The sequence below is a fragment of the Podarcis filfolensis genome, assembly GCF_964270895.1.
Source record: "Podarcis filfolensis genome assembly, chromosome: 11".
Classification (NCBI taxonomy): domain Eukaryota; kingdom Metazoa; phylum Chordata; class Lepidosauria; order Squamata; family Lacertidae; genus Podarcis; species Podarcis filfolensis.
In genome coordinates this window covers 15,940,245-15,964,427 of record NC_139613.1, presented here as the reverse complement: position 1 = coordinate 15,964,427, position 24,183 = coordinate 15,940,245, and the positions used below count along the sequence as shown (strand labels likewise).

General features: G+C 42.6%; 1 protein-coding gene and 1 long non-coding RNA gene across 3 annotated transcripts in view; one reads left to right on the top strand and one right to left on the bottom strand.

Moving 5' to 3' along the window:
- The window catches only part of LOC310744505, a 57,429-nt gene extending 50,228 nt beyond the window's left edge, over nt 1-7,201 (top strand). Inside the window, exon 5 of the long non-coding RNA XR_014539578.1 lies at nt 5,362-7,201. This is a non-coding gene — a long non-coding RNA (uncharacterized lncRNA). The remainder of the gene's footprint in view (nt 1-5,361) is intronic.
- A 4,048-nt stretch (nt 7,202-11,249) lies between these two features.
- Nucleotides 11,250-22,244, bottom strand: SUB1 (SUB1 regulator of transcription). Of its 2 annotated transcripts, none has more exons than XM_083575946.1 (5): nt 22,126-22,244; nt 18,397-18,469; nt 15,954-16,073; nt 13,170-13,278; nt 11,250-11,560 (listed from the first exon to the last, which is right to left on the bottom strand). In XM_083575946.1, the coding sequence occupies exons 2-5, from the start codon at nt 18,466-18,468 to the stop codon at nt 11,481-11,483; spliced, it is 381 nt and encodes a 126-aa protein (XP_083432072.1). In that variant the 5' UTR covers nt 18,469; nt 22,126-22,244; the 3' UTR covers nt 11,250-11,480. The 2 variants fall into 2 exon arrangements, with proteins under 2 accessions (XP_083432072.1, XP_083432071.1); XM_083575945.1 differs by lacking the exon at nt 22,126-22,244 and adding an exon at nt 21,887-22,039.
- Between the last annotated feature and the right edge of the window lie 1,939 nt (nt 22,245-24,183).

Sequence of the window (24,183 nt, the reverse complement as noted above, 5' to 3'; positions counted from 1 at the left end):
ACTGACATTGCACCTGACTCAATTTGGAGTTATTAATGGCTGCCAAGAGCAGAACTCTGTTGTTGTTGCTGCTGCTTCTGCTGTAAAACCAAATTGAAGGTTACAAATAAAAACCAGAAGAAGCCACCACCGCTGCTAAAGCTAAGGGCCCCCAAAGTGCAGCATGTACCCTTTTTTTAAAAAGTGAACACACACCATTTGGAAGCCCTGAATTCTCTCCCCCAATGATCACTTGAACTTCAAGCTTTGGCAATCCTCACCCCAGGGCTAATATTACTGGATTAGGTTCAGTCTGTTTAGCTGAACATAGGTCATTTGAAATTGATGGGACATGTTAGTCATGACTTCACTTAATTTTGAAAGGGAACTACGTGCAACTCACTTAGTCTGGATGCTGCCGACTGAATCCAAACGCTGCAAACTGGCAGTGAAAACGGCTGGAACTCTGCAGTGGAGGAATGAAGCGTTCTGCCATGAAGTACTACTACTGAGAAATGTAGCAAGACACAGCCCTGCCAACATCTACAAACCCAGAGAAGACGATTCCACAAGCAGACAGAATAATGGGCCAGAACAAGTGGATTTGGAACAGTTCACAGCAATCCTGTCTTTAGCTGTGCTTCAGCAATCGTCTCCCAGGTCGCATTGTCTGCAGTAGCCAGAATTTAGTTTTCCATCTGTTTGGCCCCTTTTTATCCTGTAGTAATAAACACGTTACATATCCTTGGCTCCCTGGCAAATCTGTTTTTGACAAAAGGCCACAAAAACCAAAACAACCAAGGAATTGGGGCCGGCTTGTCCAGACGAGGGGTCAGGGGAAGAAGTCCACGGTACTAAAAATGTATAGTAATGGCATTTTTGGCAGAGTCTTTCCTTCTCTGTGAGCCACGTTCTGCTCAGATGCAGGCAGCCGGCATTGCTGTTCAGGGCTGAGCTGCACCTGGAGAATCCCCCAGGCGATTGCATCCCTGTTAGGGGACACTGGAAATCGCTCTGCACTTAGGAAGAGCCACAACAAAGGGAAGGCTGCAGGTGCAGGTGCAGAATGAGAGATGACAAGGCAGTCTGCTGCAAACATATCACCTTGCAAAGAATGCCTGCTGGGAAGGCAGATGCCCCTTCCCCTTTATCTTTTTTCACTAAATGTTAGCTCCACATGGAAGATAGAGCAAGATTGTTTTCTCCTGTTCCAGAGGGTAGGACCCAAACCAATGGCTTCAAGCTACAAGGGACAAGATTCCATCTAAACATCAGGAAGAACTTTCTGACATTAAGAGCTGTTTGACAGTGGAATGGAGTCCCTTGGGAGGTGGTGGACTCTCCTTCCTTCGAGGTTTTTAAGCAGAGGTTGGATGGTCACCTGTCATAGATGCTTAAATTGAGATTCCTGCATTGCAGGGAGTTGAACTAGATGACCCTTGTGGTTACTTCCAATCTATGCTTCTATGATTCCACCTTCCTAAGTCAACTTAAGTCTTAGAGGAGGCATTGCCCAGTAAGGAAGGAAAAATGAAGCATCCTCCAATACATTGAGTCAAGCAAAAATTAAAATGTTAAGAGGGACAGAAGGTCTGCAAACAAGTAACTTTGTCTATTTTCCTTTGTTTTGCAATCATTTTATCTGGCTTTTCAGGCAATGATTGCTTCCCAAAGTGGATCACACCAATGCAGCGTGGCTTGCAAATTCAAAAGATGAGGAGTTGGGGAGGCAAAAGGCAGAAGATCTTTGAGGCCAAAATGAGGTTGTGTGCTGCAGCTGGGGCTATATATGCAATTGGAGCCAAGCTGCTCTTCTCAAGGTTAAAGTAACTTATTCCCCTCCCCCAACTACAGCTAAACAGCTTTCCTTTCAGCTGTTCCATCCAGAAACTATATCACTCTGAGGAAGTAACCCCATGGCCTTTCCTCAGCCACTGAGGAGGAGGGGTGACACAAACTGCTAGTAATCAGGGAGGAAGAAGAGGAGGAGGAGGAAGGGTGCCAGCCAGAAAAGTGGAATACCTCCACCACAAAGAGGGTGCGAGCTACAGAGTAACTCCGCAATAGAGGCAATGTAAGGCACCGGTCCTGCTAATGTGAACTTGAAATAAATCCCTTGTTTAAATAGCCATAGGTAGTTTGCCCCTCCCCACTCTGTCAGCAACTGGCTGGACACTGAGGAGGGGTGGCTGGATTCTGATGAGTGGGCACTGGAAGACTGGCTTAGAAAAAGGGATCAGTGAACTGGAGGAATCAGTAACAGCTGGGAGACAAGATTCAGAGGCAGGAGAAGCTGCAGGATCGGAAAGTGAAGAACAGGTGCAAGAGGAAGGAGAGATATGTCAGGCTGGGGTAAAGTCAAGGGCTTGCACAGCTCCTCTTCCTGCCCCCACCTCTCCTGCTCCACAGTCTCCCAGGACCAGAAGAGGACTGAAGTGGGAGGAGCAGAAGCAGGTTGCACGTAGGCATAGTCTTCACCTGCTTGCATGCAGTTCAGTGGGAAATATACATAAGCCGAAGTTGGGGGTGGGGCCTCTCTGCTGCATGGAACTGCCTGATTGGGTGCATACCCAGGAGCAGGACTGATGGACATGCCTTTTCCTGTCTTGTAAGTGTACCTTTGGAAATAACAAGTTAATTCCTCACTCTGGACATTCTTTTCCTGACAGCGCCATGACACCCTGCTGGGGAACAACTCTCTTTCCTCGTGGGCTTTTCACACAAGGCCACAGTGGGAAACATGAGGCTGGATGCCAAAATGTGGGTGTTTTGGATCTGGCTTTTTGATTCAGGATTTCAAATTTTAAAAACACTATAAAGCAGGAATGGCGTACCTGTGGCAACCCAGACATTCTTAGGCTCCCATCAACCCCAGTCAGCATGGTCAAGGACGAAGGGAATTAAATACAACAAATATTATTTATTTGTTTAGCTGAAGCCGTTACAAAAGATAAAATATATAAAGCAGAATAAAATGCATTACACAGCTAAAATAATTATTTAGAACCAGATATTTTGTCAGACAAAATTTAACTTATCATCCCCACAGACTGTTCTCCTTAAAATTGTTGCTGTAAAGCTCACGTTTTCAGAGGTGAAGGGGGACCTGTCCCCTGATGGGAGTTGGAATCCAGCACCATCTGGCAGGACCATGCACTCCCCACATCTGCAGTCAAGTAAGATCTGCTCCCCCATCCTTCTTATCATCACCTTTTGCTTTATTGATTCCCCCATGCAGCCCCCACATGCCTCTCCTTCAACACCCATTTGGCAGGTTAGAAAGGCTTTGTGAGGGCAGCTTTCCCCCTCCCCTCTGTTCAGTCAGGAGATTTGTTCCATATTCTGCCGGCTTATAGGTCTTGTCTCTGCTGTCTCGTTCTGAGTGGGAGACTCCAGATTTGAAGGCTAATCTTCAGATATCCCACTGCGAAAAGCATAAGTCAACATAGCCATTGGCACAGATGAAAACCCCCTTTGACCTTGGGTAAAAATAGGAATCAAGAGACAGGCAGACAGCGTCAACCAGGCGCGCAACTTGCCGAGATGCTCCAAAAGGTGCATGATTTACTGGATCACAAACAACACTGGGGTCTGCTGAGACTTCATAGTTAAGCCATCCAAGTGAGAAATTCATTCACTAATGACACGAGAAACCTTTCACAAATGCTTTCCCAGCCCTCAGAAGACCCCAGGACCCAGTCAGGAATTCTTCGTGGAGATTATATATAATTACATGCTGATGCGATTGAGGAAACGAGTTCACATGATTCATGTTCCTGGGTCAAAAAGAGGGGGAAAAAACCTGGCAGATAATCCTACAGCCTAGATCCAATGCGGATTTTATCTGATTTTACTTAAACAATGCTCAGTAATTACAGTCATTTTCAAGGCATTCAGCAGAGCACCTGCGGCTGCCAGAAGATGAACAAACAACGGTTTTGGCCACCAGAGCGAAAGCCTAAAAACAAAAAACCAATCCTTTGGAAGAAAAAAAAGTGGTGGCTGGAAAATAATCAAGTGACCGCGCAGGGGGATTTCGTTTTCAAAATATCAAAATAGCCCCGTGTGCTGAGTTTGTGGATTATTTTGTTTTTAAACAGAATTCATGGTATTAACAACAGGAGGTCGAGGGCTGGAAGGCTCACCCCTTGATGACAGAGAAAGCAGCTCAGATAGCATCGGCTTTCACAGTCTGGAAACCTTAAAATAAAAATAATTACATTTCTCAACAGAGCAATCATTGCAGGGGCAACAAGCTCTTGCAATGGGATGTCAGCAGGGCTTGCTAGCAAAACAGCTGCTTGGGATTATTCCCCTCTATATGCAAGGAAAACATGTTTCAACATTTAGGATGTTAACATGCCTCAGGCCGTCCTTGGAAGCAATTCAGTTACATTCAGCACACACCATAGTAAATTATCCAAACTTTGTGTTGGGGTACATTATGGGGGATATCATCAAAGCAGGGCCCATTGATCACTGGTTCTGCTCTGGTATCGCCATCTGAAAGCAAAACAAGCAGCAGGTGATGGCAAATATATTTTTCATACAGCTGTTTTGGATCCTCTCTTGTGTGTGAAAGACCTTTCTTTCCCTGAGACTCTGGGGAAGCTGCAACCAGTCGGAGCAGAGAATACTGTGCTAACTGGATGGATGACTTGTCTGACATGGTATCAAATAGCCTCCTGTAAGACAACTATTTGGCCAAGAAGAATAGCCTATAGCACCCTTACCGCTGAAGAGGCTGTTGGATGCAACTCTGCATGATTTGCAATTCTGCCCCTGCCAACTTACACTCAGCACTTGCTGCTGGTAAGCTGCTATTAAGCTGAGCTGTTGTTTCACAGCTTTGTGCTGAGTAAGAATCGATCACTTTGTCTCATATCTGCAGTGCAGATGTTGTGGAATTAACCACTGGCTGCATCTCTGAATAATTCCTTGCTCTGGCCTCACGTCCTTCCAATCAACGCCCAGTCACTCCTGATGCAGGGACCCAGCAAGTTTGCCCACCGTTGCAGGAGGTTTTCCATTGCATTTCTGCATGAGTAAGTGCTCTGAGCTTTTCTTTCCAGCCAGGATGAATGCTTACTTTAGTGACTCATGCACAAACATGGGGACTGGGCTCCTCTGAGGGCGAGTAATTTTTATTCTTACACATTCTAGCTGTTGCGCATTCCAGATTTAATTCCCAAATAAGTGTAATCTAGCAAACGCTTGGGAAACACAAGGAGGGGCTGAATGACACCCCACACACATATTGAAAGAATGTGTGGGTCACAATGCCTTCGATCGGGGCCCTTCCTCATCAGCAGCTGCTCTATGTACATGTAACAGTGTGCCTCAACTGTTCAGAGATTCTGAACATCCACATTTGCTTTGCAGATTTAACATGCGTTGGTGGACAACGGGAATTCCAGCAGCAGCAATAACAAAGGTTGCTTTTATTTGATTTTATCCATTGTATGCTTTTTGAAATTCTTACATACACCACTTAGAAATTCCAGCGATTAAGGGGTCTGTTAGAAATATTCAGTAGACTTTGCAAGACTGAATTTGGTCCATTCTAGATTTACTGGCTCGTGCTGTAACAAGGGACTCAGCTATACAGCTGCAGCGTTTTAAATTGGCTGTAAAGTGCAATATACAAATGTGACGCTAGATGACAAAAGTGAGCTATGCAAAATTCAATGTATTTTTCAAAACGTTTTTTTAAAAAAGCATTTTCACCGCACTTTTTATATGTGTGTAGATTCCACCAAGATGTAGTGTTGATGGCCAGCAACTGAAACAGCTTTAAAACTTTTCATAGCAGACAAGGTTGCTGGTCACAGTGGTTATATGCTACCTCTGGGTTCAGAGGCAGCACGTGTCTCTCAATGTCAGCTGCTGGGAAACAACACCTAGGGAGGGTTTTGCTTCCATCTGCCCTGGCTTGTGGCCGAGACATTTGGTTGGCTGCTGTGAGAAGCAGAATGCTTAAGTGGGTTTATGGTGTGTTGTAGCAGGATAGCTCGTCTTATGTTCCTGTATGCATTAAGGCTGGTGTGTTGATTTTAAGCAGAAGTTACAACTAATCAGGTTCAGGAAACAGGTCATTGGAAACTTTGACCCTGATAATATTCAGCCATATCCAAATCAAAATGGGGGGACTTATTGTACTTTCCCATCACTAACAGTCTCAGTATTCTTACTCTGTGCCCTTCAGCAAAGCTATGTACTTTAATATTAACGCAATCCATTCCATATGTTTAACCTTTTGACCCTCTAATCTCCACCTAAGCTGCAAGGAAAGAAAGCTTAATCATTATATATAATTTCAAAACATTCCTGACTACACTCAGAACATTGCCTTAGGAACATAATTAAGGGAACAAGAATAATTCTCCATTGTAGAGGCTATGGTGGAGAGGGACAATCATTTCTGGCAGAATTGATTCTTTTCAATAGAGGTGATATAAGTTCTGAGCTGAACAGACATGGGGCAGTAGCCAACTTCCACCGGCACAAGGATTTCTGCTTGTGCAATGTTACTTCTCTCTCTCCTTGCACAAACCCCCTGCACCCCCCTCCCCAAAACCTGCTCCTAAAGGTTGAGGAAAAACCAAGAACATGTTTTTTGGGGGGAAGGAGAAGTTCTGTTGTGCAGCCAAAAGTCCTTGCACATTGCTGCATATTAATATTATCATTTATTCAATTTATATTGAATAACATTTGGCATTTTGTTCAGGATCATCTCCAGATCACGTTTTACTAAGCACCTAAACTAGCAAAGCATCCAAACAATGCCATCATTCTCATTACACATTGAACTCAGAGGCCAGGAGCCATGTGAAAGGATTCTCTTTGCATGCCATGTCCCTTCCAGGAGGCAGAATGAGTATGTCATGCCCAAATCCTGGAGCCAGCATGGCTAACATAAAAAGATGGTGAGCCCTGATGTATTACCCTGCCCCCCCTTCCTCTCCAAGCATCATCATGTCTCCCACTAGACCAGAACTGAAATAGTGACAAATTTTAGGTAATTCCCCTTACAAAACTGTGCTTCTGCATCACTACAAAGTTCTTTTAAAAAGGTGGGGGGGACAAGGGCCAAGAAATTAAGGAAGGGCTTTCACTAAGGAACATGGGAGCTTAGTTGTGTTCCAAAACTGCTGCTACATTAAGAATTAGGGTGAAGAGCAAGTCTACCACCTAGTGGCCAGCCTGGTTATTTACATCCCTCTAAAGCTGCCTACCTTGTTTGAGAAGTGATGAACATAGGATGAGTAACCAAGAAAGAAAAAAAAGAAAAAGAAAAAAACAACGCACAGAAATGTCACACAGATAAGTCACCTGGAGTCCTCAGTTCAGAGATTATTCCAATGCAGCATGTGTCACTGTTGTCACTGTAGGGATATGACAGAAGCTGTACCCAAACAAAACTTATTAAAGTTGCAAAAGGAATGCAGGGAAGCACAGCTCCAGAACTTTTTTCAGAACAGGAGCAATGGCACCATTAGCTTGGAGCAGCAGGATCACTGATAGCCCCTATATGGCTGCTCTGGCAAGCAAATGGAGCAATCATGAGGCTTTCAAGTTTCTTTGCCAGATTAGCAGAGTCACCAAATGAGGAAAATAATTAGGCGAAACATCTATTTCCTTTTCTTTTTCATTTCCAAAATGTCATGTCCCAGCCCACAGATCATGAAATTTACCAATTTATAGAGCTAAAGTCCAGGTAGGACCAGTGCTTTTTTCTAGACAAAGAGGCGCCGGTATTCACCATGAGGTTGTTACAGTAAGTGCCACACTTTTTAAAAACCAAAAAAAAAAAAAAAAGAGAGAGGTGCCGGTACCGCGTACCCTTGACTACCCCCTGAAAAAAAAACAACCCTTGGTAAGACTATAAAGTCTGCCAATTTCATAGATCTATGGGCCAAAGCACTGCATTACGCTTAGATGTCTAGCTTAGCTCCTATTCAAAAGTGTCTGGGCCCTGGGAAGTTAGTGGCAACGTTGCCACCACCAAAGCAGCAACAGAGAAAGCATGTGTTGGCAGCCACTGGCAGATAGGCCCTGTCCTGGGTTTGGGGAAAAGGCTGGCGCATGATAAGCACCATGCTAAGGGTCCCCCAAAGTCTGGCACTAGTTGTGCTCGCTGTGGAAGCTGCCATGATGAGCTCCAGCTGTTGGCATACACGAAACTGAAAATCAAAGTTCTTTATTGAAAATCTTAATCTTTGTAAATTACACAAACAAAATACATTCTCGCAAGTGTCACACAATTGACAGCCCAACTCTGTGTGTAAAGGCTTGCAAGCGAGCTGCATTGAATTTATTAAGATGTGTTTGGTGGCAATCATAGGACTGCTGCCATAGTGCAGCCTCTGCTATGCATGTCAAAAGGTAATGCGCTATATGCAGAATGAAATTTTGCCCATGAAACCCTGGATCAATTTTGTCAGTTTGGCCCCGTTGTCGGAATTTCCCACTGTAAAGCCTCCTTTCAAACCCTTAATAAATAGAAACATTTAAATATGCACATAATGTGAGCTTTGTGACTGAGTGATGTGATAAAATTGCAGGGCTACCTCCCCCTAAAAAAAATGATGCCATCCAGTTGTGTTTGTGGAAGACCTTACCACTATCTTGTTCCCAAGTGTGGCACTTTATTCTCTCCTAAAGGAGTGACATGAGCGCCGCAACTGGACCTAATGGTCAGGGGTACCTTTACCTTTAAAGGAGCGATATATTACAGAAAATGAATGCATTAGAAGAAAAAAATTGGGACAGGTTGGCTATATTAGGACAGGTTAGCTCTTTCTGTTGAACTCAGCTATTAAGATCCAAGCCTGACCCTACTATAATAGGCATATATTGATTGTTTCTTGGTCACGCTAGGGCAGGCACCCCCAAAGTTGGCCCTCCAGATGTTTTGAGACTACAATTCCCATCATCCCTGACCACTGGTCCTGTTAGCTAGGGATAATGGGAGTTAATAGTCCCAAAACATCTGGAGGGCCAAGTTTGGGGATGCCTGCCCTAGGGCATGACAGAATGCCAGGAACTGTTTTTTCTGTATAGAACAGTATTCAGCTCATCAAGAGTTGGGAACCTATGGACTTATGGAGTGTAGACACGGAACCAAAGAAACTGGCAGACCAAAGAGCAAAGCTTTGCAGGGTCCAGGTGAGGTTCAGTCTTTGAATATGGTCAGAAAGCAATCTTTTCGGCCGAAAGATTATTACATAACACTAATTCTGGACACATTAGCAGTTGTATACCATATATATATATATATGAAACAAAATTGCTATAATCCACTTGCTATTCTTCTTTCAAGGCAATAGGGGGCAGAGAATCAGTGCACGAGCAACATGTGGTCAGTTTTCATGTTAGAAAGGAGTGAAGGATCCTCTTCCTTCTCAGAGGACAAAAAGGCAGTTAAAGCATTAAGAATCCTAATACAGTGGTACCTCGGGTTACATACGCTTCAGGTTACAGACTCCGCTAACCCAGAAATAGTGCTTCAGGTTAAGAACTTTGCTTCAGGATCAGAACAGAAATCGTGCTCCGGTGGCGTAGCAGCAGCAGGAGACTCCATTAGCTAAAGTGGTGCTTCAGGTTAAGAACAGTTTCAGGTTAAGAACGGACATCCGGAACGAATTAAGTACTTAACCCGAGGTACCACTGTACACCAGCCACAGTGTTTGAAATTAGCCAGGCGCCAAGTGAAGATGTGCGGGTGCCAGGAGAGCGCGTGACATCTCCACTGTCTGGAGGTTCATGCCTGGGGATCATTGCAACTTGACCGTTTCCACACACTAATACCACATCCTATAGAATTCTATCGGCTATATTTTATCTGCACAATCAGAATGAATTTCAGGAACCAAAATCCTTTTTCTGGGCAGCCTGGGGAGAGGCAGTAAACAATGTTATAGTTAATGGTTGTAGCTTGTCTTCGCTTACCCCACCCCACTGCCTTGCTCAGTTGTGAAGTCGTCTTACATTATGAATGGTCTGTGTCGCCATTAAGAAAAAGGGGCAGGAATAGGCCAATATACATGTGGACTGCCCCTGGATAAAATGTCTTCTCTTTTTTAAGTTCTTAAAGCTCTTAAGCTAGCTCATGAACTAGCCAGATGTTTAACTGATAATTAGGTAAAAGGGTAAAGGTAAAGGACCCCTGGACATTTTAAAAAAAGTCTTGACAAAGGTGACCATGGGGTGCGCTGCTCATCTTGCTTCAAGCCAAGGGAGCTGGCGTTTGTCCACAGACAGCTTTCTGGGTCATGTGGCCAGCATGACTAAACTGCTTCTGGTGCAACAGAACACCGTGATGGAAACCAGAGCACACAGAAACGCCGTTTACCTTCCTGCTGCAGCGGTACCTATTTATCTATTTGCACTGGCGTGTTTTTGAACTGCTAGGTTGGCAGGAGCTGGACCAGAGCAACTGCAGCTCACTCCATCGTGGGGATTCGAACCACCAACCATCTGATCGGCAAGCCGAAGAGGCTTAGTGGTTTAGATCACAGTGCCACCCGTCCCTACTGATAATTGAGATTTTTTTCAAATGATGGACTGACTGTGATTAAGACTTTGGAACCGTTTTGCCCCCAAATGACTACTAGACATTCCGTTTTGGCAACTGAAGCCTTGGTTTCAGGAGCCATTGGGCACCTAGCTTTTATATCTTGAGTTTCTAACACTGCAGCCACATACCAATGGCACAGAAGAAAATATAGCATTTTTGTGTTAATATAGAATCACAGAATTGTAGAGTTGGAAGGGACCCTGAGGGTCATCTAGTTCAACCCCCTGCGATACAGAAATCTTAACTAAAGCATCCATGATAAATGGCCATCTAGCCACTGCTTAAACTAGTCCTCTCCACAGGGAGACCATGGAAAAACAAACTTGCATTGCCTTATGTCAAAATAAATGCAAAATGACAGTTTTACCATAGTCAAAAAAGATAGGGGACACCACTGTTACAGAGAAACTGAAGAACAAGCATGAATAACCAGACCACTGCAAAAGAAAACTGATTTCTGGAAACATGGGCCGAATTCCTAAAGTAGACTAGAAGCACAGGAATTGATTATATCTTCAAAGCAACACAGTAGATTAAATTAACTAGGAAAGTAAACTAAAAAAAAGTTTAAGCCTACAGTGGGTTTTGTTTCTTGTTATTAAAGCAAACAAGGAATCTCCCTCATGTTAGAGTATTTCAGTCAAGAAGGCCACCGACAACTGTAACTTACTCAGAGTATTAATTGAATGTGTTTTATTTTACACCATGATGTGAGAACATAACACCTGTTTAATAAAAGTATACACATTTGTAACTTCACCCAGAATACACTTTTAATGCACATTTAAAAAAGCGCTCATCTTACAAATTGTTTTGCAATCCAAATATACAATAGCTTGGAAAACAAATAGTTTAGAAAATGAATGCCAATGTAAAAAGACTACTTAAACCTCTAACAGTAGAGTTTCTGCATGGCTCATCTTTACAGTTTTCTTACTGCTTCATCAATATCAGTAATCTGTTCCTTCAACTGGCTCCACTGTTCTGGATTTAGAGAGATACCTAAAGTAAACCAAAACAAATCCTTGGAGGTTATTACAGATTCACACTTATGCTATAAACACACTTACACAACTGCAGAATTCACAATGCAGAGATGCTTCAAGAGAACCTCAACTTTTGTATTAAAAAATGCAGATTTGAGGACAAGAAACTTGAAAGGTAGGATCTCAGAAGAGTTGGGGGGTCAAGGGCAATCAGCGCCTCTATGATCCAAGTCAAAATTTATGCAGTACAAAGTAGATAATCCCTCTTCAGGAATTCTACCAAGCCAAGTATTTACACAAGACCAGAGAAACAAGTTACCTGGAAGTCACTCTTGACATGGCTCACTTGTAACATTATACACAGCAGAGCTTGTTGTAGTTAAGACTTCAAACACTCATCAAAATGTTACTTGCAGTTTCTCAGCCCAGTTTAAAAGTGCCTAGATATTAACAGCCACAGAATATTAAAGCAGATACATACCTAAGCCTCAAAGGCCTTAAAAGCTGGAGGGGTTCTGACATGCTGATTCAGCACACAAGTACTGTACCATCCAAACAACAGACTGAAAGATTAGTAGGACCAGCACTGACAGCACAATCCAAACAAACAGCTAGTTATTCAAGGAACTTTGTCTCCTTTTGACCTACTTGTTTCCTGCTCTTTGAATGGAAACCACACAGAGTGCAAACAGTATGACCAGGAAGGGCATACAGGACAGATATGCAAGTCAGCCTGCCCATTTATTTGCATTCTATGATCAGAATCATTTATTTCTTTTTGTATTTCAGTAGGCATGGCTAGAGCACAGATCAGCTGAAAGTCTTGCACAGACAGTTTAAGGATCTACAAGACTGCATGTTCTTTCCTTTCTCACCTGCTCAGGCCTGGCATCACCTAGGATTTCTGTCAACAGGATCAAAACAAAACAAAACTGAACGCAGCTCAAAATTCACTTTGAGAACTTCGAGTTATATGCAATGCCAAACATCAACGCGTGGGGATAGAAGGGAATGTGTGCAAAATGAGAGGCAGGTGGTGATCTTAAGTTAGATCCCTAAGCCAATAACCTAACAAACATGAATGGGCACCAGAACTGCTGCACTGGGACCAGAGAAACAGGAACCTCTAAATAGGTCTATGTCCAACCTGTCTGTATCGACTTTGAGGGTAGGCAAATCAAGAGCAGGGAAACAAAGGAATCTTTGGTTGCGTTCAGATTGGCCACTTCACACAAACTAGTTAAATATAGTGTGACTGAATGTGAAAAAGGACAGAATCTGTATGCCTTTAGTAGCTGTGTAGAACAGGGAATTTTGGTAGATGTGTCTTGCTATGTCATATCTGGTATATCTAAGCAGTATTGATGATGTGGAAGAATGGACTGTACTCCCAATCCTTTATTATTCTGTTGGGAGCTTCTCAGAGCGGCTGGGGACACCCAGCCAGATGGGCATGGTATAAATAATATAATATTATTATTAATAATTATTATTATTACTACAACTATTATTACTACACCTAGTTACCCTGACTTAGATGTTTAGGTATGGGGCCCAAGAACCCATTATAGTGCATAACGTATTATCAAAAACTGTAGTCACCATGCAGACAACATAAGAATTACCTTTTCTGCCAGGTTTCATTTCACCTTCTTGATCCATCCAGTATTCTCTAATATCAATTAGGACTTTACCTTTAAAATCACGAACACTGACATATCTCATTTTACCAATCTGCCAACAAATTAGAGAACTAAATCATTATTTCACCAAACACATGATACAGCTCTTCACACACTATTAAGGTCTTGTGTATGATACAAAGTAAGACTAGAGTTTATTTTAGAGATTATGGGATCAAGTGTTTCTTCTCAGTGAAATCTCTTACAACTAACAAGCAATGACAGCTCGAAGAGACAGGAGAAGCCAAATCTTTCTGCAGAAGTTATTTCTAAACCAAACTGATTTATTTCCTTTTCTCAGAAGCGTGCTTTTTTATAGAAATATTGTCAAGGAATATTTAAAAACTCAATCACCTCCAGTCCTTTACTAACGAGGACGGAATCATCATCCTAGCCTCAGGCTTTCAGAAATATGAATTCACATTCAAATTGAGAAATAGGGTAGATATGCACAAGTTCAGTAAATTTTGGTCTTCAAACTTATGCATATAGACTGAGATTATGATTAGCATCTGGAAGTAACCTTAAATGAAAGGCAACCAAGCTGATCTCCATTTCACCAAGAACAGCAAGGTATGAAAAAAGGAAAAAACATATACATTACATTATTAGAATGTGCTATTGTAAACCAAGTACAGTCGTACCTCCTTTTGCGTCCGGGATCTGTTCCGGAGCCCCGGACACTCGACGAAAGGGATGCTCAACAGAACACCGCTCTGCGCATGCGTGAAGTGCAATTTAGCACTTCTGCACATGCGGCAAACGCGGAAGTAACCCGTTCCGGTACTTCTGGGTTTGCTGCGGACGTTCGATGAAATGGACCCTAAACGGGGCAGACTCAAAATGAGGTACAACTGTACAGTGAAAATGTGGTAGGCTCCAACTAGAGGCCTATATTTAGCTTAGGGCACCAAACCCATACACAAGCAGTTTCAAGATTAGTGTTCAGGTTGCACCATCAAGAGAAAAAAACATTCTGAAAGCATTAAAGCAGGAAACTGCAGCCTGCAGAATGCTAGTTAGAAAAATTGATAGCAGCTGATACTCTCAGAAGCCTAGCTCAAAAAGAAGTACAGTGAACCATATTTTTAAAAATATGGTGGATAATGATGCAACAGTTTTGGTCAAGGATATTACACTAAGTGCACCGAGGTGCAAAAGCACCTTCCTATAATTCTAAAATTACTAAAGTGTCTGAAGACCCCCAAAAATGCCACACATATTTGCATGATTGAATAGCTTGTGTATCTGTTGTATTTCAAAGGATTACCAAAATCTTTACCATTGAAGATGTCAAGAACATCTTGGATGTGCCTTGGCTATCAATAGTATAATCATAATATATTTTGCAATGTGAGGAGTAACATCTGAAATATTTTTAAATGTTGACTATGTGCTTAAGAGTTCAACATACACAACTGTAAGTTCCACTAGCTCAGGCCTCCTCACTTGTTATAAACTTCCCTTTTCTGCATGCAGCAACATCCCAATCCCATGCAAATGGCCCATGACCACAGAACAGGACTTTGAAACACACAGTTCCTGCCCATAGGCAAAATTTCCTACACCTAGCCCACTACCTCCACGTCTCTAAACCCCACCCCCCCGTCTCTGCTCCTTATTTGCCATCTTCACCAGCACCTCCGGACACTTCAATTACTTTCCACTCGCAGAGTAAACATGTAGAACCAATGGGGAAAAAACTCCATGCAAAATGTTATTATAACAGTAATTTGCTTAAGGTCACCCATCAAGTTCCTAGTTGTACTGTAATTTGAAGCAAAAAGTTCCTAGCTCAACCAGAATACTGCTTACCAATTAGCTGTCCAAAGTAGTACAAGAATGGATAATTACAAAATCAAGCTTTCTAAACTGCATACCTTTAATTAAGAACACTCTTCAACCTTTCACGCTTGCTGCATAAGCAACTATCGGATCACACTACAGATAGTAGTGTTAAACATAACACAGACCATCTGGGATCCAGTAATCTTCATTTATTTGGCAACAGATCAGATGTACCATTCAAGTACAATTTTCAACATTTCCTTTCAGATTAAAGTTCAGTATAGTTTTTCTTTGTGTGAGCATCACACGGGCATGGACTAGTTCCTCAGTGAAGCAGAATTTAATGTGCTTTCTACTCATGTCATTCATAGACAAGCTAAGATGTTTTGACATATCTGTGCCAGTCAAATTAAAATTGCTCCCATCTTTCAGTCCAGCAGCTCCCAGCAAGCAAGGCCACCAAACCCACAGACAGGAAAATACTGTTGCTTGGGGAAGTTCAGCTTCCTTCCTGACCCTACCCACTACTGACTGATCCTAAACAAAATCAATTTTACTTCTCCAGCTCTCCTACTTCACGCCACTCCCTTTGTGTTACTGACACTGACTAGTAGTGGGAAAACTGTTTCTGCAAGAACATGAAGCTTCTGAGTCCATATAGCTTTTCTTTGGATGAAGGTCAGTATACAAATATAATATAATAAATAAATAGCAGTTTAGGAAAGCTACAACTAAATCTGTTTGCCAGTGCTTGAGTACTAGATGCTTGTAAATGGGTTTAGCTCACTGTCGTCTTAAGGATTCCAATCTTGCAAAGTTATGAAAACAGAACACTGGTTTTATTTATTTTCCTGATGATGACAGGTAAAATTCAAGTACAACCCACAACACAAGAACTGGGGATCCCACCAACTACTCAAAGTAAGAGCCACCAGTTACCTGAAACATATTCTCATCTCTGTTGCTACTTTGCTTGGAGGAGGCGGCACCTTTGGAGCTTTCACCAGTCTTCTGTTTCTTCACAGGCTTTTCAGGCACTGCTTGTTTTTTCCTTTTCACCTTGACATTTAAAAATCAAAGTGAATTAAGAACCTACTGGAGAAGTAGTAGTTTCAAGTTTACACCAATATGTCTCTCCTCCTTCCTCCCCACAACAGTGTAGGAAGTGTTCAAATGTACTCAATATTTGATCAGAAAAACCCCCGGAAAACCATTTAACAAAAAAGTACCCATGTTTGCAGGGAAGACACAATACTTACATACAAAGAACAATTTTACTAAGTAAAAGCCACATTTTTCTCATTGTGGGAAACGAAACCTTTTTCTATCAAGGTTCGATGCAGGCCTTAAAAGGTAAAAGAAACCTTATTTGCATCACTGCATACTTAAAATATAATCACATTCAAGTTGCGTCTACAGAAGGCCAGATAAAATCAATGCGAAACTGCAGCAAACTCTCAGAACAGTCATGAATGGGGTCAACTGGCTTTGCTTTGTATTGAGAAACTTCCTGAGTTTGTTTACTCCAGTATCTCACTCTAGATAACTTGGGCTTTCCATCTCCACCAGAAACTGTGCAAATCCAGGAATTCCCTTAATGTTCGGCAAACTGTGTTGGTAAATAATAGGCACTTCCCTTCAATAGAAGTGTTGTTTGTACCAGCAGCTAGGATATCAACTTACAAATGAAAATGTAAACTCCCTTAAGATTAACTGGATCAAAGAGATGCAAAATAACATTGCAAAATAATGTATGCAACTTTCTACAACATAATGTATAAAAGACTGAGGGCTGGCAATACCAGACTGAACAGCACTTGAAACCACAGCTCAAAAATGTTGCCCTTTCTGTCCCATCTTCTGTGAGAAAGGCCAAACCAAGATCCCAATTCATTTGTGCTCAAAAGCTCCCCAAACTATTTTGACCCCGCCTTGATCTATGCTGGCAATCCTGAACACCTCAAGTCCACAAAAAATGGGCCACTAACCAAAGAATATTAGTTACAGGTACATAGGGAATTGCTTAAAAAATATTTAGATGAAAAGCCAAATTCACCTAATTGCAAAATTCTGCGGCCTGGGGCAGAACGAGGGAAGAACTTAAATATTAGGAAGAACTTCCTGACAGTAAGAGCTGTTCGACAGTGGAATTTGCTGCCAAGGAGTGTGGTGGAGTCTCCTTCTTTGGAGGTCTTTAAGCAGAGGCTTGACAACCATATGTCAGGAGTGCTCTGAAGGTGTTTCCTGCTTGGCAGGGGGTTGGACTCGATGGCCCTTGTGGTCTCTTCCAACTCTATGATTCTATGATGGGCTTTGAATGCATAGTCTGATGCACTTACATTCTACTAGTTCAACAAAAACACCTTTGTGAAATTCTCCAAGCACAGCCAAGTAGCTGAGAGAAGAATCAGGCCATGGGCGGGATGGAATCCTGCTCAGAGATGACATTTCAGGACCAAGCTAAATGTTGATCATTTGAACATTAAGGTTAACAGTTTGCTGTTCAGAACGTTTATCTGCAAGCTAGAGGGATCCATTCTTTCAAAGATTTAGTGGTAAACACTTCTATACCAGTTAAGCTTCTCCATTTACCTTCATCGGCAAGTGGGTAAAGCACCACAAATTAGTAAATATGCAGATGGTAAAGTTCTTTAAAATGTGAAGTAACTATACGTCAACATTTTGAGAAACAGCAACTGGGTTAGTACTTACCCCTTAAGTACCAAAAAAAAAAATTCCCTGAGAGATTCATTCTTCCCCCACTTTACTGACTATGCTTGCTAAAAAAAGCATTCAGCTACAAGAGAGCTATGCAATCTTCTACATGCCTAACTAGGTCCTAAATACCAGTATAAGTGCAACTTGAAAAAGAAATGTGCCTGGAATTGTGGGTATACTTGAAATGTAAAGTCGTAAAGGGTCATTGCCTTAAAATAGGTTGATGTATTTAAAAAATACAAACAGAATAAAAAATAAAAAAGTTCTGATCAAGATATCCATTCTGATCCAAATATTCCATAACTTTAAAATGAAATAAAAAATCATGAGTAGCACAAGTATGCCCTCAAAAGACTGACTCAATTAAAGAGAAGTGCATTTTAATTATCTTTTTAAGAACAAGGAAAGTAGATTTGTAAAATCAGCTCCCCTGAGGATCTATTTATCTTATACCGTTATGGCTTTTTTAGGCATATATACAAGTCTTAGCCATTTATACACATCTCTGTATAAGTAGAAAGCATAAACTCTAAAATTAGTTTCTGGGTGGCTTATGCCACTGTTTTATTCTTGCTCAATATTTTCTGTGTGTGTGTATATATATATATATATATATATAGATAGATAGATAGATAGAGGGGGGGAGGGAGGGAATATAAATCACCTTTTTGTCAACTTCACTGTCCGAATCACTGGCAGATGAGCTTGAAGACACAAGTTCTTTTGATTTCGGCATTCTAGGAAGGAAAGAAATTTTGTTGTTTTTTAAAAAAGCTTCATACACTAAGTGATTGTTAGAATTTCACACCCCCTCCCATCAAGCAATCTCCTCCATCGTCATTTCACACACACCTGCTCTGAAGTTCCACTGAAATTAAATGGGCTTCAAAGTAATATTTAAGAATTGGGATACGAGCCATATAATGGCATTGGGCTTACCATTGGGGAAAAGTGGAGGGATACATAATAAATGACTATGGAGAGAAACACAAAATGCTTGGTTAGGTAGCTTTGATATAAATAGGGTTAACTGATGTCCTCTCTGCTTACGAGACAGTGAATGAGACCCATATAGGATGTTACTTTATCTTAAATCAATACTATTAACACATTGCAATCCTATCCAACTGCTGTTTGAAGCATATATACTGTTATAGTCTGATAGAGCTGAACTTATTCTTCTGTTAGAGCAAAGGCAGAGAGATGCATAGGACTTGCATGGAGGAACAGTAGGGATCAGGTTACTTTACACCGTCTGAAACAACGTAGCAAGTAAGATGTATTTGTTTTAGAAGAGAGCAAATGCCTGTCAGTGGTACCTCGGGTTAAGTACTTAATTCGTTCCGGATGTCCATTCTTAACCTGAAACTGTTCTTAACCTGAAGCATCACTTTAGCTAATGGGGCCTCCTGCTGCTGCCGTGCCGCCAGAGCACGATTTCTGTTCTCATCCTGAAGCAAAGTTCTTAACCCCAGGTACTATTTCTGGGTTAGCGGAGTCTAACCTGAAGCATATGTAACCTGAAGCGTATGTAACCCGAGGTACCACTGTATTTTCAAGGATTGTGAGGAAGCTGATCCACCTCACAGGTAGTAAGGTTTTATAGTAAATAATGCACTCAGGCAAAGCTGGGGTGTTATGTACAAATCTTAACAAGATGTGGTAGAGTACAGAATGTATCACACCTTTGAATAAATGCTTTTGCTTATGAGTGAAGCTGAAAAAATGTTCTACAAAATCTAAGTGATAATTTGCAAGTGGCTTGACAGAACCAATGGATATGTTCTGTGAAATACCAATTTGCTATTCCAGTTTCAGAATGAAACAAGATGGCTGGGTTCTAACTCTACTGCTGGAGGCAAGATGCCTCTGAATATAAACTGCAAGGAAATTCATCACAAGTGCATCAGGTGCTGCTTGCGGTTTTCCCACAGGCATCTGGTTGTCCACTGGGATAACAGGATACTGGGCTGGATGAGCCTTTGGTATGATCCAGCAGACATCATCTTATGTTGCCCTACATATATCAGTTATCAGGAATTCTTCCCACTTAACCTCTCTCTCTCTCTCTCTCGGCAAGGTGTGGCTTCCGATTCCAGCTCCAAAAGATAACACATGGGAGAAAAAACCAAAACAGTTAAATATGCAGCTTCATCAGAGATCATACTGCTTTTCTCCAGGTAAGTATATCTGCTTGACCACACCACATCAATGACATGTTTTAACTTCTCAGAAAAATTAAACAAGAAGGCTTCAGGTGTTTCACTAAGGCAATTAAGGGGAAAGGCATTTATTTATTTAATATGTTTATTATATCCAACCTTTGTTCCATCACAAACTTATTGTGGTATAAATTTGAGTGAAATATAAGAATCATGGGAAATGGCAGATGGAAGTAATAATAATAATTTATTATTACGGTCAGAGACCAGCTTGTAAGGAATAAAAAGTAGTAAAATACCCAGAGCTCAGCATTTTCAATGCAAATGGGAAAACCATATCAAGGCAATTAAAATTGATTAAAAAATAGGAAGAGACAAACACTAGAAATACAGATATGGAGGGCAGTATAAAGAAGACAGGTAGATCCCTGGATATTACAAGGGAGGAGTCCTGGGGGCGGGAAGATTAACAAGATAGGCATACTGAGAGAAGAGGGTCAAGACTGAAAAATGGAACTGGTATTCTTGGGAGGGGGAGATGCAGAGCATAGGGTTATGCTTAACAGATAGAAACCTACCCACCACTGTCTGGGATAGCACAGCCCTATCATTCATAAATACCTCTGGTTTAGGAAGATATCTGCCCACCTATGTTGCACCACTACAGGCTTTCACACTAGCTTACCCAACTAAATAAAAATCCCCGTATTTGTTGGCCTCCTCAATTTATTTGCAGGAACATCTGAGACCCACCCACATGACGACAGAATGTCTGTAAGTAACACGCCTGTGTTACATCCCGTCTTTCTGGATTCAGAGGCATGTGCTACAGCCATACTGTATCTGAGTTTCTCTCACTGTATGAACTGTGAAGGTACGGTGAGAACTTTACGTGCTGTTACCACTTAATTCACCAAGATTTTCAAAAGAGCAAAAGGGAAGAGACTTTGGGAGGAGAGAGGTGATGGCAAGATGAGCATACAGACCTGTGTGCATGTAAGTCTATAGACTAAAGAGGAGAGGGAGCTTACAGATGATGTAGTGCAGCTCCATGTGTAAATGTAGAAGGAAAATGAACTTGGAATAGGCTAAAATGTGACTAAGCCCATGGTTAAAGCAATACATCAATACTGTATGTAGTGTGCCATCCCACACCCTATGTTCTGGTACTGCTCCAAATTGGGGGCAACAGACCAGGGGGCAGGCTTGGCTCTGCCATTTACTTGCTGAGCTTCTTGCTGCCACCCAATGGTGCCTCAAGTCCTGTGACACATAGGGCACCCAAGGGACAAAATGGCCACTCAAGAGGCGGAGGATTGAACAGGAAGGTGAGGCTACAACACAGGAAAAAGCAGATGGCGGGTCACTTAAAATGCAGAGTGCGTCACTGTTGGGGCCAAGGTATCCTAGAAGGTGCCATGGTTTTGTTGGGGGGGGGGTTCCCTTCATTTGAGTAAAAGGAGAGAGAAAGTGCAGCCCAAGGCCCCAGTAACACCCATGGGGAGGAAATGCGGGAGGGGAGCAGGTTGCCAGAAAATCAGAGAACCGTTGGGTCGCAAGGGATCCCGAGGGTCATCTAGTCCAACCCCCTACAATGCAGGAACCGTTTTGCCCAACGTGGGGCTCGAACCCACGGCCGAATCGTGCTCTGCCGACCGAGGACCCGTAACCAGCCAAGATGAAGATGGGGGGGGGAGAGAGAGAGAGACCAGACTACAGTATGGAGGACCAGAGACGGCGCCTTTAAGATAGCCGTGTAGATGAAGCCGGGGGGGAGGGGAACCTGGGCCAAGGCGGTGAGGTGGGAATCCCCCCAGGCCAAGTAGAGCTGGGGGGCGGTTCCCAGCCGCCATTTTCTCCCTCCCTCGGATGCTTTCTCTGCCCCCTCCCTTCCCCAACATGGCAGCCTCTGGGCTGCTGCGCCGCCTCCGCCCTCAGGTTTCCTCCACCCCTTTAGAATTAGGGAATGGGGAGTCCGAACACGACCCGCACCGATAGGGAGCAGTTATTTGTCCCATGGCTCCCTCGTTTCTCTGGGGCGAGCGTCGCCGCCGCCTCTTATTTCAGGGACTCGGGTCCCGAGGAGCCCAACATGGCGGCTCAAACCGCCGCGCCGCGCGCGCAGGCGACGAGGGCCGAGACTTCCATTCGAACGTGACCCCCCGCAGAAAGAGCTACGGGAAGAGGGATGGGGAGCGCGCGAGAGGAGTAACGGAAAAAGCGGCACTCACGTTCCACTCAGAGCCCGCTGCTCTCACTGCCTTCCTCTCGGCTTGCCTTTTTTATCCCCGCCCCACGCCGCTGCAAAAGCGGAAGTGACGTGAGCTCCGGCGGCCCGCCCACTCCAAAAGACCGCGGGAGGGCGCACGCACGCCGTGCGTGAAGTTTGCGCGCGGCGAGGCGCTCGGAGAGCGAGGAGCGTTTTAAGCGTGTGGGTGACTCGTGGGACGTAGAAATGCGTGCAGCATCAACCATCTTAAATAAAAAAAAATTAAAAATCGAAGATTTAATTTATCAAATTCATTTTTCAAACCCTCAAAAAATAACACGATAAAACTGAGAAAAAATCACAGCACTGATTTACAACATACAACGGTTAAAACATTGAAACTGGTTTAGGTCGTCTCAACTTTATAAGCTTCTGGGTAGGCTTGTCTAAAATGTTTCCAGCAGGCGTGGAAAGGAGTATAGCGCCGGCTTGATTTTAATACAATAGACAGGGAATTCCAAAGTGCAAGTGCTGCCACATTGAAAGTTATTACAAATGTGGAGTGGGCACTTGTATGTTCAAAGCATGTGACTTGTATTCTGTGGAAGTTTATCATCACCATCATTCTATATTTAAAGTAAGAACAGCTAAAAACATGGGAATGCAACCATTAAAAAACTAATTACCGGGTAAACATTGTTATAATTAAAACTGTTATATTTTTAAAATCTATTAATAGTTCCTGCTATAAAAAGTTGTTCGTCTTTTGAGGTGCTGCAAGACTCCCTTGTTTTTGCTGCAATAGGCAAGCAGAGCTGCCACTCTGGAATGGAATATGAATGCCCCTTCCCTGCTCCAGCCTCAGGTTGAGAGAACATGAATAAATAGAGGAGCCTTCAGTCTGTATTAGTCAGTGCTTTGTTTTCTTGAAAAATAGATGCCAGTACTCTGTAAGTGCCACATTTTTTAACAACAAGAAAAAGAGGTGCTGTACTGCATACCGTTGAGTACCCCCTGAAAAAGCCCTGGTATTCGTGTTTCATTTTCTGCAACTTTTAAAATTAAGGTCTGTAGGAGTACCTGTGGAACAGCACACCTGAGGTGTTGACTCCTAGAGAATTGCAAAGCCAACAAAATACAGCTTGTAAAAATGTTCAGAAGTTGGGAAAGGAATTTGGTCATTCATTGCCAGCAATGCCATAGAGAATATCCCCTAAGTGCCAGTATTGTCAGTTTCCACCCTTGATGTGTGCTTGGATTTCCCATCTTAGAAGCAGAGCCAAAGAGCTGTCCAGCAGCATTTTGACAAGATGCAGTCGCTAGGAAATCATCTTCACAGAGTGACATGGAATTGAGTTAAATTAGGTGTTGCAATATTAAGTGCCAAATTGAGCAGTTTTATAGCTGTCTTTGCTGTTCCACCACCTGCTTCCTTTTATTGCACCCTATCCAGAGCACACACTAGTTTGTTTCCTTCTCTCGAGTAGGTTCAGGGTTGGAGGCTTTGTGATATCAGACATGCACAGATCATCCTGATCTAGACTTCTACTCTAAATCACCACTGTCTTTACACTGTGGGTTAAGTGTGGAATTTCTGGAGCTTATATGAACCAGTTAAAACATGGAAATGTCTGAATCTGTAGTCATACCATATTAAGCATCTTCCAGGGTGTAGTCTCAGGATATTTGGCAAGCTCCACTAACTCCCCTTGCTCCCTGTACTGGGCTTGGTAATGGGGTTCCCCTGCCCTACAGTTCTGGCCCCAGGGTGGTGCTGACTAGAAGATGGCAGATTATTGTTGTACACCACAAATGACTCAGCAGTGGGGGCGTAAGTAGAAACCGCATTATGATTTGAAAGCTGGAAAAAGAACAGAACTGTTAGCTTGAAGAACGGTCCTTGAATCCCACACAGCAGCTTGGTAACAATGGCACAATTATTATCCCTGGAGAGGCTGCAAAGGAATACTGATGTGCAACTGAAGTGGGGAGTTGGATATTGCTTTGCAGTAACAGTGTAATAGCCATAATACTGTAATAAGAGATCTACCAATAACAATTAAATTTATCAATCATATGC

What these genes read in the sequence shown, in the direction of transcription:
- SUB1 (XM_083575945.1), bottom strand. Translation starts at nt 21,912, where the DNA reads ATGGGACAAATAACTGCTCCCTATCG. An exon ending in GAGATGAGAATATGTTTCAG is followed by an intron (nt 13,279 to 15,953) that starts GTAACTGGTGGC and finishes ATTTGTTGGCAG; the next exon opens with ATTGGTAAAATGAGATATGT. An exon ending in AATGAAACCTGGCAGAAAAG is followed by an intron (nt 11,561 to 13,169) that starts GTAATTCTTATG and finishes GGTTTACTTTAG; the next exon opens with GTATCTCTCTAAATCCAGAA.